The sequence below is a fragment of the Montipora foliosa genome, chromosome 3 (assembly GCF_036669935.1).
Source record: "Montipora foliosa isolate CH-2021 chromosome 3, ASM3666993v2, whole genome shotgun sequence".
NCBI lineage: Eukaryota > Metazoa > Cnidaria > Anthozoa > Scleractinia > Acroporidae > Montipora > Montipora foliosa.
This window is the reverse complement of record NC_090871.1, coordinates 61,720,710-61,740,709: the sequence shown is the minus strand read 5'-3', so window position 1 is coordinate 61,740,709 and position 20,000 is coordinate 61,720,710. Positions and strand designations below refer to the sequence as shown.

General features: G+C 41.1%; 1 protein-coding gene across 1 annotated transcript in view; it reads right to left on the bottom strand.

Annotated features, from left to right (window-relative positions):
• LOC137996199 (uncharacterized) overlaps nt 1-20,000 on the bottom strand; it is a 260,410-nt gene that overhangs the window by 6,742 nt on the left and 233,668 nt on the right. The window contains exons 136-145 of the mRNA XM_068841623.1: nt 18,259-18,384; nt 17,350-17,559; nt 15,714-15,941; nt 11,753-11,965; nt 7,423-7,618; nt 4,072-4,284; nt 3,356-3,606; nt 2,835-3,198; nt 1,440-1,661; nt 1,070-1,332 (exon numbers count right to left, since the gene is read on the bottom strand). Of these exons, the coding sequence (XP_068697724.1) occupies nt 1,070-1,332; nt 1,440-1,661; nt 2,835-3,198; nt 3,356-3,606; nt 4,072-4,284; nt 7,423-7,618; nt 11,753-11,965; nt 15,714-15,941; nt 17,350-17,559; nt 18,259-18,384 (2,286 nt within the window). The remainder of the gene's footprint in view (nt 1-1,069; nt 1,333-1,439; nt 1,662-2,834; nt 3,199-3,355; nt 3,607-4,071; nt 4,285-7,422; nt 7,619-11,752; nt 11,966-15,713; nt 15,942-17,349; nt 17,560-18,258; nt 18,385-20,000) is intronic.

Below are 20,000 nucleotides of genomic sequence, written 5' to 3'. Positions count from 1 at the left end.
TGCAAATGTGCTAAATAAATGAGTTGCTACGTTAGGTTTGTTTCAACGCCCGTTTTCGGCTCAGGGCCCGTTCAGCCGGGCTTGTCAGGTTTGTCGGGATGTCTTTCAGCCCGTTATTACACGAGGTGAGCCAGCCTGGCTTGGACTAAATTTAGAATACGTCATGTGAAAAAAGATAACAACAACAAGAAGAAGTGGAGAGACGTTTGTCTCGCTAAATTGTTATTAAAATTCACCATTCTGCAATTTAAAGAAGCCTTATGGTTTGCTATCTTATTTATCCTTTATTTAAACATTAAAAAACGATTATTCCGTGGGCCATTTTGCTCTAAAGTGGAGTAATGTGGTTAGAGATCGCTGGCCCGGCTAACCGGGCTGTACCGGTGAACGCGATTACATGGAACAATGTCAGCCCGGTTAGCCGGGATCCCGGCATCGTAATGCCGGGATCTCGGGTAACCCGGCTGAGATTTTTCCATGTAATCGCAAACTTGATTTTTGGTGTACTTCTTAGACGTGCCGGGATCTCAGCTAAACGAGCCAGCCCGCCTCATGTAATGGGCCCCTTAATGTTCCTGGTTTACCGTGCCCAGTTCGTGAATCATCCTCAGATGAGTCGCTAGAAGAGTTCAAAAATCCATCCGAAGATGAAAGTCCGAAACTTTCATTTGACTCGCTCTCTTGTTCACTCGAGCTAGAACTGCACGCGTCCGCCGTTATTCAACATAATTTTGTGCATACTAACGAGAGGTCTATCAACCTTAAACCATTTGATTGGAAGAACGTGCTCCATTTGTGTGTTCACGCGCCGAGGTTTCGTTGCAAAATAGCTCGGTCTACTCCTGTACTGGGGTGCAAACCCAGTGGGGTTCCTGCAGTGCGCTATTAAAACCTACACTGCACTAAAGGAACTAACTGCTAAACTTCTACACCATACCCAATCTTAAAGAAATCGTATCCTCAACGCCATCTCACCCAGACACCCAGCCCTCTCCTCAAAGGCTGTTCTATGCAAGCAATAACGACTCATATTTACATTCCCTCGACAATTTTCTCGAACGATATTTACCTTGAATGTGACATTTGTAGCCGGTGTAACCATTTCGACATTCGCATCTAAAGTCATGTGGCCTCCTTCGGCAGGTTCCTTCGTTCTGGCACCCAAAATCTTTGCAGCCACACTTCATCACTTTGTGGAACTCTCTTTTGCCGTTGGAATCATCTCTGTCTGAGATCATTATGTCCAGCGGTCTCTCGCGTAAGTCCTCGTTTTCCGTTTCCAATTCCCGGATGCATCCTGTGAAGCCAATCTGAACCCCGGTCCTTCGCAAACTGAAAGATAAGCATTTTTAGAGTGATTATCGAGGTAAACTAAGCGAAAGTGAAGTCCAAAAAAAAAAAAAAGGTTCTTTCTTTTGAAATGAAGAAACTATACTTACATTCCAGCTTGGTTGGAGCTAACTCCTCCACCAAGGTACACAGCTGTATCTTGTAGGTCCAGGTTTAACCACTTACCGGGAGCAACGCCCCTTTGCACACTTACATAATCCACAATCAATATTCCTTCTAAACCCACTCGAATAATCTCTACATGGTGCCACTCATTAAGCTTCAAGGTAAAGTCAGTGGAAATAGTAACACTTCCCTGGCCAAGGTTGAACCTAAATTACGCAAAAGAGTAGAACCAATTCAAAAATAGGTTATACTACTTATCATAGACTATTTCGAGTTATCACAATTGCACTGGAACGAGCATGCGAAGGAGGCTCGTGCGAGATTTTTCCCCTTCAGCCTCCATTTCGCGCTCGCTCCAGTTCAACCGCTAGTTAAGTAAGCAGCTAAGCGACTGACTGACAAGTTGGCAGACGGACAGATGACTGGTATGAAAAAATCGTTGACTGAAATACAGGTACGACGGATGTTAATTAGATAAATAAACCAGACTGTGCCGAGGATAGAACGGATTGGCGCACTTGCTGAATGAAAAATTGATGATTTCTTTTCTTTAAGGTGCCTCAAACTAGTTTCAACACTTTCAAGAGGCCTTGTTATTTGAAGGATTGACACTACAACACTTTATCCCGTAACAGCAATGTGATGATACCATGTGAAACATCAATTATTGCTGAACAAGATGCAGTCATTTTTGTGACGTAACAAGTTACCATGGAAACAGGAAAGCCTTGCAGAAACACCCTATATTTTGGCTTTAATTGCTCATATCTGAAAAGCGAACGCGGTGACCCCAATTTTTTATTGTACAAGAGTAATCAGTCGGCCAACCTGACTTTTAAAAAAAATCTGTGGAGCGGATTCAGAGCTATCTTGAATTTTCAATTATTTAAGGTGGCTCTGAGTCTGCTCTATAGAGTTTTTTTAAACTTTGCAGAAAGTTTCATTCTAGCATGCCACCGAATTGGTTTTGGAGATATGAGAAGCTAATGCCAAAAAAGGGGTGTATTTGCAGGGCTTTCCTGTTGCCACGGTAACGTTTTACGTCACAAAAATGACCTAATCTTTCTTAGAAATAATTGTTGTTTGACCTAGTACCATAACAATGCTGTTCAGTGATAAAGTGTTGTAGTGTCAATCCTTCAACTAAGAACGAGTAACTCTTCGTGAAGGAGCCGCCATATTGGATTTCACCCGAACCCTTCCCCGATATCCACTTTCCGCTTATCCCCATCCCTTCAGTTGCATTTTTTTCTCTCTTCAACCTTGCGTTGCTTCAAAAATTCCAGATGGAGCACAAATACTTTCGCGACGTATACTAAGCGCTCGTCCGCTAAAATACGCCTGTGCCAACGAAGGCGAATTTGTACATAAGTACGCACCTGAATTCCAGTTTTCCTGCCCGCATGGCCAAAGAGATGAAATCCGCCTTTGACTCCGAGTACATTATGAGTCCTGTGTCCAGTTCGGGGAGTATTTCAAAAACGGCAGCGAATTCGTCTCTTCTCAATATCATAGGTTCTAGCCGAATGTAAGAATTGCTTCCCATCTCACCACCCTGGAAATACGGTACGTTGGCTAAAACCATAACAAAAAAAAAAAAAAACAAAAAAAAAAAAAAAAAAATCAGAAATCGCGATAAACAATTTTGCATTACCGTCATAAAAAAAAAAAACACAAAAAAAAAAACAAAACCATGAAGATCTTTCATGCATGTAACTGCATTGTTTACAAAATCAGGAAAGTCTTATTTCGTGTTTTTGATTGAAAGTAAACGATTGCAAAGACATCCGCTCATCGTAATTCCGAAACATCTATTTGCTGCTTGAAAGCCCGGCATTCATTCGTCTTCATTGCTTTTAATTTACACAATGAATAAATTAAAAAAAATGTCCTCACACACCTCTTATTTCACAGCGACTACCCAGAAATCCACTCAAGCATTGGCACTTCGCCTCGTTTTCAATCACGCGACACGTGCCACCATAGTAGCACGGATTCATCATACACAAGTCATTATTGCTGTACATCACTACGTTAACTGCGTTCAGAGTGAATTGACCTGGAAAAACGAGGCCATAGACCACGCCATTTATCATGAAATTCCTCACTGATCCAAAGAAACCAGCTCTTGTTTTCATAAGATTTTTATAGCTGAAAAAGAAAGAAACGGGCGCAGGAAAATTAGTTGACATGCGGCTTTCAGAGATTAGTTACTGAGCTCCCTTGTTGGATCGACGTTAGAATACGAGCAGTCCCTTCATGAATCAGTCGAGCGGCCCGCTTTTCTGAGGCAGTCGTGTTTTGTCACGCAAACAAATAAGCCTCATTTTATTTGGTGTTGTTTGCGTGACAAAACACAACTGCCTCAGAAAAGCGGGCCGCTCGACTGATTTATGAAGGGACTACTCGCAGTCTAGACCGACGTTTGGGGTTTGGTTAACTGGGTCGGGTCAGTGCCAAGAGCCTTCGGTGAGTTCCTAGGTTCGGCGTAACACGTGGGTTTACACGGTTCTCTACTCTGTTCCGGTTTTCCCCTTTAGTTATAACATCAATAGCAGTAAAAATAAAGACAACGATATCGGTAACGGTAATAATCACGAAAGAAAAGTCCATTACTTTGCTGAAAAGCCTTCAACACCTCCTCCCAAGTACAAGTCGGTGTCCAAGTTCAGTTGAGACAGGCCTGCAGGCGAGGAGTCATTTACACCTTTGCCGTTTACTTCCAAGTATCCTAGAACACCATTTCTGTACGCACGAATCCTATTCCATTGGTTTATATTAATACGCTCGCTGCTAATTAAAGTGGCAGGGCCTTTGCCAAGGTTATAGCTGAAAAAAAGGAAGAAGAAAAAAACAATATGAATACAAACAAGGAGTCAGGATGGCTTAGTGGTTATCAACGGTGCCTCCCACCTCTGTGACCCAGGTTCAACTCTGGCCTCGAGATCGTATGTGGGCTGAGTTTCAGTCGATCTCAATCTGACTCCGAGGGTTTTTCTCCGGGTACTCCGGTTTTCCTCCCTCCTCAAAATCGACTCTAGATCAGTAACATCCGGGCGGATACCCTCGTATAGAGATAACCTCTGGTATCTCTCCCTTTCATTGTTTTGAATGAATAAAGTTGGTATTATTATTAAAGTTCAACCTCCACCAAGGGTACTGCAAGCTCAACGCTCTCCAAAGGAAACCAGCTGTATTAAGATAACAGTTACCCTTGGAAAAGCTGGCATTCTTAGGCGAGCAGCGACCCAATAAGTCGCCGCGATCTGCTTTTAAGCATAAAGACGCTGGCGTGTAGTTCCATGGGCACACGTCGATAATTTGATAACTTGTGCAACAAAAAAGCTTCTACCGTCAACCTGTCCGTATTAAATACGTCTTCTGTCCTTGTAGTCTCAAAATCACAGTTACAGTTACTCGTGTCGCCCCAGAAATATCTTTTAAGAGTTCCCTCTTTGTTCTCTTGTTTGTTGATAGCCATCTTGGATTATCATTCATGATTGGATGAATTCGAGGAAAAGCAGGGCGTAAAGCTCCCCCTTTTATAGAGCGTTTTCACATGACGTCACGGCGGCCATCTTGGTGTTCCAAACTAATCCTCTGGGAATTGAACTCTATTTTTATGCAAATACTTTCCTTTGTTTCAGCAATACAATATGGCTGCTGGTCACGTGAGTGAAAACGCTCCATAGCGCGTATTTAGCAAAAAATAAAGAGAGGCACGTAACACGTGCAAAAGGCGTCCATTAAGGTTGTTGCTTTTACAGTCAAGTTAGGTGACGCGTGACCAGTATCCGCAAGACTGAAATAAACCCTCGAATTCCTCTTTGGAGCTTCCGAGATTTGAATGGAATCTTGAAGATTTTTCTGAAAGTTGCTGCGAAAAATGCACTGTAACAATTCGTAAAAAGCGCTTGAAATAGTTGTCACTTTTCAAACATTGTTTATTTTGTAATAAAACGAAAGATCATAGCTAACTATTTTTGATAAATCAAAGAAATATCCACCGGAATTCAGAATCTCGAGAGCAAAGCTAAAAACTGTTGGTTTTTATCTTTTTTTTCGCTTGTGTATGTGTGACCAAACCATTATTGATATTAATTTTCCTTTGCATTATTTTAGTAAAAAAGTCATTGGTTGAATTTTACAAAAGAAGGTTGACCATAATTTCATGGGAGGCTCCTAGATTAAACTCTTCGCTTTACAATAGAGTGATATTCAATTGAGGCTTGTACAATCAAAACAAAAAGAAGAAAGTTAACCAATAACAAGAGACTCACGTATTCAAATCAACCAATGACAAAGCGAAGCAAAAACACACACTCAGCGCTGAGCGCGGGAAAACGTATGCAAGAAAAAAATCGTAAGAACTGTTACTTCAGTTGAGCTCACGTTTCAGCGGTGTTTGTTTCAGAACGCACGGAAGCGAGGCTTTCGGGTCAACATTCGATCAGATATGGGCCACTTTCGAAAATACCATAATACTCTTTGTTTGTCTCTCCAAATTTTGCATAACGTTGTTTCCAGTTTTTCTTGGGACTTATAATGGTCCCAAGAGAAAACAAAAACATTGCTTATGCAAAATTTGGAGGGACGAACAAAGAGTATTATGGTATTTTCGAAAGTAGCCTATAAAGAAGACTAAGATATTTAGCGCGCAAAATGCGAAAAAAAAAAAACCACTCGAATTTTCGTTTTTCTCTGAAGAAGAGAAACTACAGTTGTTGAATGGAAGCTACCCTCGATAGGTCCGCACATTCGAGGTTGTTACTTCGGTTAACACAACCATATGCCATAAAGTGCCTTGCCATACTTTCCACAATAAATTCAGGTCAGACAAACCTCAAATTACTTGAAAAAAAAAAAAAAAAACGAAGGAAACAGTCAAGAATCAAGAAAGCACAGAGTCCTTCGATAAGAAATTATTGTTTTGACCCGAAAGCCTTGTTTTGGCGCTCTCTGAAACTAACACCGTTGAGACGTTGACTCAACCGTAATCACAGCTATTGGTTCTGCTTTTCACTCTGATCGGATAAGAATGCGGCGTGAGATTCTTTAGCACATTCGGCCCCATACGTAAAAATGCTGTAGGTCAAATCCGGTCTCAGGTTGAATCCGTTTTTATCTAGATTAAACTGGTGATCCTCACTTTACCTAGGATTAAACTTGCACACCTAGTTGAAATCAGCTATTAACACCCCAAAAAGGGACTGGAAACACCTATACCTTCCCTCCAGCTCTGTCTTACGCATCTCAACACATCTTCTTCTTAACGTTTCTCACCATCTCTTCGGTTTCTGTATTCATACACTTATTCATTCAGCCTCAACGTTACAATATAGTACGGGAACAAAGAACTGTACTATGCACTTAATGGTACTCGAATTCGAACCCTCCTGGCCCCTGCCCCTGTTGTTCAAACGATGGATAGGCTTAGCGCTATCCGCCGGATAAATCATTATCTAGTGGAGAAGTCGTAGCGAAAGCAATTGCGCTATCCAATGGATAGCGATTTATCTTGTGGATAGCGTTATCCACCTTTCGAACAACTGGGGCCAGATCTATAATCCTGTGCCTCCACCACTACACTACAACGATGAACATGCTCAACCCAAATTCCTTTCATTATTTACCTTTGTATCATAAGTCATAATTAATAAGTCATATATAATGACCAAAACTAAACCTAACCTGACCCTAATTTTTCTCTAGGCTTAATTTAGGCTCCAAAAACGTTTGCTCAATTCATCTGAATGCTTATTCAACCTACGTAAGAAGGGATTCAACCTGAGGTCGGATTTTAACGGCAATATAAACACTCCGTATCACTAAAGGTATCGATGAAGTTACTTTTTAATTCACTTTCAACGCTTCCACTCCCAAGAGTGGCACTTAAAGATTTTACTCCGTTGAACGCTAAATGATTTTACCCGTCAATGGGCAGTTGCTGTATTATTAAAGGCTTACCTGAAAGTCACCCATCCGCGTATCAATACAATGAAGATGTAATCATTGTTGTTTCTTTTGCCGGACGCCTTGCTGTTCAGCAACACTCCAGAGCGACTAATGGGTCGTATATCCATTTGAATATCTGCTATTTTATTAACTTGAGACAAGGCTTTGTATGTCATGAAAGAATTGCCTTTAAATCCTGCCGCTGTAGCTGGAGAAAAATGACAAAGTGGAGGTAATTACAGACGAAAAATGAATTGTATGTATGATTAAACGAATGAATGAATGAATGAATGAATGATGTCATGGTTTGATAGTTCTCAATTTGTACGAGCCCACACACATTCATTCACTACCCACAAATCACGAAACGCATTCGGAAATTCCGGCCGTTTGCAAACTCGATTAGAACAATTCTCCAGACCAATTTATGTGTCATTTATTGGTCTCACGTAAATAACTAAATAAAAACTCAAGGTAAATAAGGAAAGGAATAAGTCACAAAACTCAAAGGCCGTTTTTATACCAGAAACGCGCAATCCGCCGGGACGAATTATCCGTCTCTACGGAGTTTTATCGGAAAGGACTATGTAGCACTCGTTAGTGCGAGTGAAATAACATAATTTAGGGTTTTGACGTGAGCATACAAAGTTAAAATTGTCATTCTCTGTTTTTTCTTTGAAACAGTCCGTACCAGAAATAGGACACTTCGCCCATATTACAGAACAAGAACGAGAAGGAATGATCGAAAAATGAATCGTTTTCAACGGCGTTGTCGTTGTCGCAGCTATAAGTCCCTACTAACTTAAATAACAAAAAAAAACGTCCGTTACAAGAGTAAACGTGTATTAATGAACTTTAACTATGACAATAGGAAGTTTTTCGCTGCATGAATGGTTAGCCAGGGCCATTCATGAGAGACGCGCGTCTTATCTGAGAAGCGTTCTTAAACGGGCCGTATCGGTTATGCGTTCGTGTTGACTGGAACATGTTGTGTTGCGTACAGAGAATGAGATGGAAATGCAAGAAGAGTAGGTAGAAAGCTATCGACGGATTGGCGCGATCACGACGTGTTACGGATTCATTAAATGCAACCTTTCGAGTGGTGTGTCGGTAAACTTGAAAAATGTTTCGTATGCGCACTTACAGTTTATGTCTTATATACGAAAACGTTCAAGCCTTTTTGAAGACGTGGACAACATAAAAATAGCTGAGAACCCTTTCCTATTTATGACGCGTCTTATTTTCGTTAAATTGTAAAACGTAGACATCAGATCATATCTTATCTAAAGGAAATGATAGGGGGAATTTAAGATGCTTAAGAACTCCAGGACGCGGTATATTCTGCCAAAGCGTTGGCGCTATACGGGATGATAGACAGAGCCAAAATATACTTGTAAAGAGGTTTATATGACAACCACCACGAGAAAAAATCGTTTAGAACTTTTCCTCATTACAAGCCGGCGTTGTTATCGATCCGTTGATCATAACAAATACAAGAAACACGAGATCTTTAAAATTATTGAAACCCTACGCAACTCTCCACACAGGCGAGTGTCTTTGCAGTCTGGAAGTTAGTATAAAACAAGACATCAATAGTTTATTACTAATGAGATAAACCAGACTGAGTGAAAGAGGAGGGATAGTTTACGATAACGGGGTACAATCAATAGCAAATGCATTTCGATAAAAATAACACATGTATAAGAAGAAACCAATTGCAGGGAGAAAAAGTAAGAAAATAAATTGATAGTTTTAAGGCAAGATGCCATCAGAACTCACAACGAGAGGAACCAGAAATTGTATCTTCAGCGGCCAAGCGTCTGCCGATGTGTCTTGCAGACCTTGAAGCGGGACGAAGACAATTTCTACCTGTGCAGACTTTAGAAAGCATTAAATATTGTAGTCACAAGAAGATTAATGAATGACTTGTGTAGCAAGTGTTTCTGTGAGGTTTCTGCGCAAGAACGCCGATTTTCCGTTGCGGGCGAAATGGGGCGAGAGGAAACAAGAGGAGGGGAGGGGAAGGTAAGAGAAACGGAATCATCACCAGTTCATGCGTATTAAGATTTAAAACCAGCCCTCCCACGGTAAAATCCCCAAGGAATCGCTTGCTACGCAGAAGGCAGAGCAAAGAGGAAACCAACACATTCGAAACTGGCCACATGCGCTAACGTCAAATCCGCTGAAGCAGAAAATTCTGATTTGAATAGACCACTTTCGATATATTGAAATTCAGTCCTAAACAAAAGGCATCATCTCGAGGCTCTCGAGCACAAACTCATACAAATCCTTATATTTATTCCCCAGAGCCTCGAGATGGTGTCTTTTGTTTTGGACTGAATTTTAATATATCGAAAATGGCCAATAGTCCTTTTGACGGTTAGTTTTTCTCATTTGCATTACAATGTAATCAAGCATGTATGAGTCAATTTCGGGCTATTTTGTAGTTTTAACCCGAAATTGCCTCGCATCCACGTTAGATTGCAAATGAGATGCAAATGATGCAAATGAGAAAAACTAACCGTGAAAAGGGCTATTGTGTCCGAAATATCTGACGAAACACTGGTTCGTTTGCCAATGGTGTGATCAACGAGCCCATCACAGACGGGATACTGTACGAGGTCTTAGCTGTGTATGAATTCCTGAGAAACAAAATTATCTTTTTTTGTAACGAAACGCAAAGTCATTCTTAGGATTCAAAAATCGGGATTTGGTTTTCCGCAAAGAAACATAGCGTAAGTGTGCAGGTGCTTACAAAGGTACCCGTTACGGGTTATCACTATAGCAATAGTTGATGATTAATCAAGAACTTGAACTCGCGTAAATGCGAGATAGGGACATAATCTGTCTTAATTTCTAAAGGGTTTTAACAGCATTAGCAAGATCCCATTCCAAGAAAAGACGCGTTAGATAGCGGATAACAGAGGATACGTTTTCAATCGAGGAGCTAGAGGGAACAAAATTTACGCAAGCTAGCTGTTAGTCGAACAGTACCCCGCTGTTAAATTTCGACAATTTTAGTACGCACCACAAGACCCTCTCTTAGCGACCGTAATACGGGTCTGACTTCTGCAGGATTGCACTTGTAGAGTACACTCGTTCGGATACGTCTGTCCATCCGTGCCACACACAGGAGCGAAGGACAGTGGGCACTGCCTCGGACAGACACATTTCAGGGTGCCGTCTAGCTGTGCCTTACATCTAGCGTAAAAGTCGCAGTTGAGAATGGCACAAGGCGCTGAGAAGGAAAGAAATGGAAGACCAGAGTAGAAGAAGCTCTAAAAAAGATAGGACTTCATGCAAAGAAAGAGATAAGGCACATTTTTTGGGAGTCAGTACGCAACTTCATGTATCATTACAGGCTCTCAGGAATGGTTTAAAAAACAACAACAATTGAGCAGAGGAACAACACAACAAGAACAGAGAAAAGTAGCCCTCAACCCTTTGACTCCAAGGTTTGATCGGCATGTAAATTCTCCTCACAATTTCAATAAAATGTCAGTCAGACAGGTATTGAGAATGAAGATAATTATGAGCTTAAGAGGTGTGATCACCAAATTCTTATGACTAACCAAAAGAAGAAGAATCTCTGGTACTAGTTAGGAGAATGAACATTTCGATCATTGGAGTGAAAGGGTTTAAAGAGTCACAACAGCGTGGTATCTGCATGTTACCGCTGACAAAACAGACATAAGAAGTGAAAAATTGACGGTCTATGACTGTATGTGGTCTATGACGTTTAGGTGAATATTGCTACGGCAGCAGTTGCCACAAAAGGTAAAGAGCCCATGGCGATACTTAAATGTTGAAGGTAGAGCGATTTGTTTGAAAGAGAACAAAGGCAAAAAACTCAATTGTAAGTAGGGGTTGAATTCGGGACTTCCGAACACAACTCCACTCCGTTGTCAGTGCGGGATAAAAAGTCCTTGCAAACTGAATGCCGTAGAACTCAACTGGCCTACAACGCTCCCTACTCTTTCGTTGTCGTCCCGTTAATAACTTTAGGCTGATTTAGCAACAGAACGGGAACGTCAGTGGCGACGTCGCGCGCAGCAAAACTACAAATGAGAATTTAGAATAGAGAAGAAAAGAGTGGAGTCTATTCTATTCTGAATTCTCATTGGTGTTTTTTCTGCGCGCGCCGTCGCCGCTGACGTTCCCGTTCTGTTGCTAAATCAGCCTTTTGGCCTAATCAAACGGTGCCGTGATTTCAGGAAATAATTCACATCGCCCATCAACCGCCGTGATGCGACTGGAGGCTAAACAATTTGTAGCTAAAGCAGACTTATTGTATCGGCATTCGAGATCATGCTGTAGAACGAAAAAAAAAAAGAGAACTTACTGCAAGCTCCTTGAGCCAGCACAGCGAAGCTTCGTCGTTGCTTGCAGGCATCAACTCGAAGTAGACATTCGTTGATGTAAGTTTTGCCGTTGCTACCACAAACTGGATCTAAAGCCAGAGCGCATGTTTCGTTGCAGACGCAAACAGCTTGACCGTTTGGCCGCTCCACGCAAGACGAATAGAAACGACAATTGGTTTGAGCACAGCCAGGGACTGGCAAACATTTAAGAAAGTTAAGTTAGAGAGACAATTCTGAATTAATATAATGTTACATAAGGTCGAGTCCCGCGTAAAAGAGAATCTAATGCATAAGACAAGAATGAGGTAATACTATTGGGCAAATCGCCAGCTGTGATAGCCGAAGGAAAATTGAAAAAGAGAAAGTCCAGAGAAAGTCCTGCTTTATCGCGTTCGGGTGAAACGACACCCTACTAAAGAGCTTTACCACAGATTCATCGATGGAATTTAAATGCTCCTTTTTTTCGTTTTTTATGTGAACGAAACGTTGAGTCAGGTTTTCTTTATAAGAAGTTGAAGCAACGACGACGGGACTGCTCTCAATTCGGGATTCAATCACCACTTCACGATTATTACATCACGTTCGCATTGACCCATATTGCGGCTGTTGCGGGAAATTCAAAATTTCTTTTGACTAAATTGATTATAAGAGCGTTGAAGTTAACCGAGATTAAGAGTCTAGTGCTCATTCTTTTCACAAAATTCCTTGATAAGGTAATATGTACAAAAAACATGCTGTCGTTTGGGAGTGTACGGGGATAAGAGAAATGGAATAAAATTTCATCCAACGTGAACAGCGAGCAAAAGTACAGTTTTGGTTTGGCTTCACCTCAGCCTCGTCGACTTTGCTTGAACTCCCTACTATTCGTGGTACTGTTTTCAGATAAAGGTCGCATTTTCAGTTTAAAAACTTGAGAAAGTCGCCGAGGATGCGGCAAAACCACCTGGACTGTCATCTCTTTCTGTGGGAACAAGTAAATGGCTTGGAAATGATTGTAGGAATCAGACTCCTGCGTGAGTGACCGGGCAAGACAACTACTTAAAACATTGAAAATACTTCAAGCAAACACGAGGTTGTGAGCAAAAAGGAGACAACAGAATTCGGGCAAGATATAAAGAATAACAAGACACTGAGAGTTTTCTTACAACATCTTCCTTCATGAGCAAGCGCTACAATTCCATTTGTTTGGCATCTGTCGAGATTGAGAGCACAGCGGTTCATGTAGGTTTTCCTATTGTTTCCACATACAGGATCAAATAGAAGAGAACAGCCGCGCGGGCACTGGCACGTCTCGGCCCCATCCTCCCGGAGCATACATTTCCCGCCAAATTGACAGCGAGTGGCATTGCATGCTGAGAAGAGTGAGAAGGTGTTTTACAGGAAGATAGAATAATTTCCAAGGAAAATTTTGAATCTTTAAACCCCATCAGCAATTAACACGCTACGTGGCAATCAACAATGCAATTAACAATGCAAAGTGACCGGAAAAGTTAGCAAAATAGTTTTAAACGTGATATAAAAAAAACATTCAATGTTAAACACAAGAGGTAGGAGGAGAAAATGAGCTGAGATTATTCAGATGTATTAAGGCAAAAAGCCATTCATTTAAAGTTTGAAGCTTGAAGGAGTCGTGAATGGAAAGAAACAATGCAAAATAACAATGTTAACAGAACACGATTGAAATAAGGAAAACCGGTTGACTATTTAGCAGCATGCATGACGGATTTGGTTGCGGGACAAATCCCTCGATCATGTGGTCTGAGCGGGATTTCATCCCGCAGCCTCCCAAACTGAGCCACGCAATTCTCAGAATAAATTTCAGAAGAAATGAAGGAAATCTGTTAAGTAAAAAACTCCTTGCCTGAGAGTCCTCTTTCTTTCATTGTAACAACATTATATGAGACTTACTACATCGACCATGATGCACCATAGAAATAGGGAACTGGGCAAGACACGCCTGGCGTCTGAGAAAACAGTGATTCAGGTACGACCGGTTATCACTGCCACAAACCGGTTTGTATCTGAAGTGGCACATGTTGCACACGCAACGAGCTGTAGTGTTTGAAACCGGATGGCATACCGCTCCATGTTTACACTTTCCTCTGTAGCAAGGATCTTGAGGAAAGAGATAAGATTTGAATGAGACTGTTACATTTGGCATTAGTATAGTTTGCTCTTCTTATTAAAGTGGCTGTGTCGTGGCAGTCCAGTCCATTTTGTGTAGTTTTACCAAGGGAAAATTAAGGAGACAGAGAGGGAGTCGCCCAGCCTAGCCCTTGGGATATGTTAATTTCAGTTAAGTTATTCTTAGTGTCACCAAAACGGAAGTTTGTTTCCCGAGACGTCCAAGTGGAACTAAGGTTTGTTGAGTGACGAAAACGAGTTTGAGAGGCAAGGAAATTGGTATATCTTGCCCCCAAAACCCGGAGTTGGAGATAGATTTTACAATTTCTTGTGAAGGTAATGGCTTGCTGGATGAAGAATACATGCACCTGCGAAAGCCATACTGAATACCCAACAGCCGCCGTAACCAAATCCTTCATAAGTTCCTATGACGTCATGCTTAATAGTCGCGGACGTCTCGGCAAAAGACTTCCGATCAAAAAATAGGTAGCTAAAGTACGCGCATTTTTGAGACGCGGGCGGCAACTGGAAGGGAATATTTCGCGTGCCAGGACAGTGGTGTCTCCCATCTTTTTATAATAATCATCTCTAATGAAGAAAAGACAAGTTGAAAGGGAAAACAGCTCACTTCCGTTTGCCGTCCGCGTTTCAAAAACGCGCGTGCTTAAGCTGCCAATTAACTTTTGTAAGATTCACACATCTCGGCCGACGCCCACGGACACTCCCTCTCTCACCCTCCGGCATTTTCTCTTGGTTTTACCAATTACTCGCCCCTTCTCGCTATGTAACTTAACGTTAACCCAGAAATTACTTTTAAACAAACCAATCAAAGCTTCGTTAAGATAACAGGGAACTTAAAGGAACGACAACGGCGACGGCAACGAGAACGTCACAAATTTGCATATTTAGTGGGCAAAAACAACAGCTTTGCACGCCCTGCACATGCGTTTTTCACTGTTGTCCATTTCTTTGCCGTCGTAGGCAAAACAACAACGTGAAATAGCCAAATTTGAGGTTTTATGGAGAACGTTAGCACTTGAGGATAAATTTTTATTTTCTTCCCTAAATTACGCTGAGTTCTGACCAGTGTCATTCTTGAGGAACTACAACACCCTTGTCAAATTAAAAAGGTTGAAATAGTCACGAAGTGATTACAATACCCTGTAATGCGAATTTACATTTTGAGATGACGTTCTCGTTGCCGTCGCCGTTGCTTAAGTTCCCTAGTATCATAATGGGCACTATCGCCGCCATGTTGGTGCAAAAAGCAACAAATCTCTTACTAGCTTCATTGGCTTCTACCATCGAGATAGCGAGGATGACGTAACAAGATTACTGTTTTGTGCCACTGATAGGAGATCAAGCGATTGCAAGTCACGTGGTATGCATGTTGTAGAAAAATTTTGCGATCAGGATTGATCTTCCTTCATCCTAGAGTTAGTCACGCTCATGATTAAAATCATCAAACTCTACAAGTTTCTCTTCAAATTTTGCGCTGCTGGTTTGTACTCAAGCGATAAGAAGATACAATATCAGAGCGAGTCAGCTGGAGTCCATTCTTGGGCAGTTTTTTTTTACATTCTATCATATTGCTACTCATTCATAAAACAGGGAAGAGGCGTTCTCCCGGGAAATGAGCATATAATGAAAGAAATTCGGAAGACATCAAGGCGAGAAAACTGTTCATCCTCTCGATGGTAAGAGTGTCCAAAACATATGTGTAGCCACGCAAGAAATTCGAAAACTGTACTATTAAAAGGATTAAAGGAAGGAATTTAGCGAGAGGCGATGCAGTAATGAGGAAATAGTTCGACTTACCTTTGCACGGCCCGTCATGCATGACAGAGATAGTCTCGTTGCTTTGGCAAGATTCAATTTCCATTTCACAAGCATTCTGGTACGTTTTTCCATTGTTACCACAGATAATACTGCTGGTTTTCGAACAAGACGGTGTGGAACATGCGCACTGGGCTGTGCCATTGGCTGTGACAATGCACATGGCGTTTGGAGGACAAGTCACGCGTGAGCAAGGCGATGTGGGATTGCCTGGAATAGGCCAATCATTGGTTGAGGACATTCAAGGGAATAGGTCAGCGGCAAAGAACAAAAATATATTAAGCAACAACAAAGTAACGAAAGAAAGATTAGATATTAAAAAGTGAATGACAGAAATTGAGAAGAGAAAAAAAGAGGTACGGTGATTCCTTTTGACAAGTCAAAAATTAAAGAAATTCTACTCAAGACCTTTCGTTCATGCGCACACACAGATTCCTAGAAACAGCCGATGAACTCTAAGCTTTGAGATTCAATCTCATTCGTCTTTTTCCTGTCGTCAGTCACAGTAACGGGCATCTAAAAAACAACGTTGTCTACTTGACTTGCTTTGCTTTGCTAAATAGTTTATCAGCGACCTTGATTCCGAAAAAGGAGGAAAACAGTGTTTCCATTTGCAAATAGTAACAGTGTTACCTGGAGCGATGAGATGTACGAATTCGATTCATTGTTGAACGGTCCAACGACTGCCGCCAAGAGCATTCCTTTGTATTAAACTAAACCGCTGGATTGAATAGACCTTTTTGCAGATACGGCGGCCATTTTGATTTCTATTGTTTCGAAAGACATTATGGGATGCCCAGGGGGCAAATTAATGTGTATTTGCCCCCTGGGCATCCCATAATAGCTATTCGAAACAATAGAAATCAAAATGGCAGCCGTATCGGTAAATAGGTCTATTCGAAGCCTAGAGTTTGCAAGTTATGGAAAACCGCATGCTTAAAATGCATATATCATACCACATGTTCCTTTGTAAGCAGCTCTAATTGTCAAATTTGACTGACAGGCTGTTAGCTGCAGAGCACACAAGTTGAAGTAGCTTTTGCGATCCGTACCACATATTGGGTTATACAAGAGTGAACATTTGGACGGACAGACACACCGTGCAAAGGTCCCGAATTGAGACACACATTCCGCGTAAGGTGGGCACTTCTTGGAATAGCAAGGATCTTTGATACCATAAAGGAAAAAAGAAGTAACCATCAAAAAGGTAAATGAGTTAGAACAATAATTATAAGAAAAGTAACAAAGAATTAAACAATTTGATAACGACGATGATAATGGCAATTATCATAATTATCATTACGACGATGTCTGATACCATTACTTCAACAATGATGATAGCAATTAAAATGACATGATGAAGTTAACGTTAACGACTCTGGATGGATAATGCTTATTAAGGAGAATGCAAATAAAAAGAAAAGCCCAGAAATAAGGCTCTTTCTTAAATTCTTATTAAGCTTAAGGGAAAATATGCAATTTTAGCAACCTAAGAATTGCTGAGAACAACTGTCCCACTTTGTCATCATAAAAACTATCAATCAAGCGTGAAGTGACTGAGCTTCGAAATAAAGCAGTTGCTGAAGTGAAATCAAGATTAGAAGAAGCCAAATCTTACCACACTTTCCCACGTGTCGAACAGACAGGTTTGCTTTCCGCTCACAGGAATCAGCTCGAAGATGACATTCACTCTCGTAGGTGTTGCCATCAGTTCCACAAACGTGGCTGGAATTGGATAGACAGCCGTTTGGACAGACACAGACTCCAGCTGTACCATTACTGGACACACAGTGGGCATACAACTGACAAGTTACCGTAGAGCAAGGAGCTAACAGAGAAGAGGAAAGAGTTGGAAAAACAATTTGTTTTGAGATTCAAGAAGAAGAAGAAGAAGAAGAAGAAGAAGAAGAAGAAGAAAGAGAAGAAGAATAAGAATAAGAAGAAGAAGAAGAAGAAGAAGAAGAAGAAGAAGACAAAGAACATAAATATTTATAAACGACAGTATTAGAAGCTTGAAAAGACGGCAAAGCCGCGCGTAGAAAGTAAAATACAATGCAATACGTATTTAATTGGCCACTCCCCATCGGGCCTTTTCAGCTCCAATGAAACACAATCAATGAAATGACAGAACAGAACAACAACAATCGCAACTGGCTATTTACAAGTGCAGCTGAGAAGTTGAACCAGGGAATACCTGGAACAAATTCAACAATTGATCAGAACGGGTCTTGAACCCGGGATCTCCGGATCTCAAGACAAGCGCCCTTACCACTGGGCCACTCTGCCTCTAGTAATAGGCAAAGAAACGTAAGAGCACTAAGAAGTCGAACTGGAAGGTGAAAACCAGTAGGAAAATTAATTAGTTAATGAATTAATCTCGGGCCCAAGAGATATTCCAAGGAATGACACAGGAAGAGAATAAACAAGACAGAACACTCACTACAAAAGCCCTGATGTAAAATACTGAGACTTCCATTGCGAGCGCACGTTCGTATTTTAAAAACGCACTCGTTTGGGTACGTTTCACCATCGCTGGCGCATATTGGATCAAAGATCAGCGGGCAACTCTGCACGCATGTGCATTGAGCTTCAAAGTTGTTGTCCAAGGTGCAGTCAGAGTAGAAAGGACATTCCTTGTTCTCGCAAGGATCCTCTGCGTGAAGAAGGAAAAAGAAAGAATTCAGGGGGAAAAAATTAGTTACCTTCCAAGAGTTTATATGAAAAATCTTTTTGCTTCGTCTTCATTTAGCACATAAAGTTGTTATAAATATATTAATAAATAAACTAGTTTAATAATAATAAACTGTTTCTACCCGTAAAATACTGTTTCAACTGCTTTCGAATGAAGCAAAAATTAAGCGTGCATTAATCAAGCGTTTTCATCGGTTAGGTTGCCTTACTGAATCACCTAGCGTTTGATTCTTTTAATATGTACTAAATGTTTAGGCAAGCCTAAAGGAAGAGCTCCTCAATTACTTTTTATTTATGTTTCTGTTTCAGATCTGATTTGTATAACTAGTATGCTTGCCAGTCCAGTCTGCTCCTTTCGGTAAATTAGTCTCTTACCCCGTAAAACGCTGCGACAATCGTAAGTAATGTTGTTGGTCTGTCGTAATCTTGTCGCATGCGCAGTACACTGGCCATGCAACTTCCCGCCGAAAAAAAGCGGGTTCCAGCCCATGCAACTTCCCGCCAAAAAAGCGCGTTCCAGAAGTAGGAGATTTCGCGTATTGCCTTAAATGAAAACTTAAACGTACGGAAGTAAGGACGGACGATCGTGCGATGACGTCACACCCAAAACAAAAATTTCTCGGGGTTACCATATTTTCTTAACCATGGTGCTTTCGGGGCGCGGAGCTCCACTACTGCAGTAGTAACGCAGCATTCCAGTCAGTCTCCATGCAGCTTAAACGTTACACTAATTGAGATGATCTTCCGTAGACATTCCTACGTACATTGTAAGATATTCCTAACTAGTATTTTGTATCTGTACTTAACAAAACGACAATGCTGTATCCCGAGTGCGATAATGTTCTATGTACTTTAAAATCAATGTCGTTCCAGCAAAGTAAGAACTATTGCAGGAGTTTTGTCAATTCCGATCTTATAATGAAAACATACTACCGATTAACTCTTCATAATATAAGCAGAAGGCAAATTCAAACTCGGCTTTTGGGTTTAACGATGAACTGATATATGAAATGGATCATATATGAACTGCGGATATGAAATCAAGTGAAGCTATGATCCTCGCAGTTATGAACGCAACTTTTGCAATTGCGTAAAGAAGCCTGAAAAATTCAGGACTTCAACGGGGTTTGAACCCGTAACGTCGCGATACCGGTGCGACGCTCCAACCAACTGAGCTATGAAGCCACTGACGTTGGGAGCTGGTCATTTTTGGGTTCGTTAAAAGAAACAAAGGCTCCTGCTTCGTCAGTTGACTGTGAATCACTCAAGCAGTAAGTGAACATGACTTTAGCACAACTGGTAAACCTGAAAGACTGGCAACAGTCGCAGAAGACCGGAACTCGAATTTAACATCCACCGAATTGCTTTTTTTAAGTTCGGACATCTTCGGAAATCTTGAGATACGTCGCGTTTCGTCTGGAAAAACAAGCGCTGAAATGAAAAGCTTAAAACTAAAATTTAATTTGTTAACATTGCACTAACCTCGATCTGTTCGAAGTAACGCCAACATTCCAAGTATGAAATTGAAAAGAAAAGAAAGATTGTGTTAGCTAAAATAAAAACACATTTTTCTAAAAC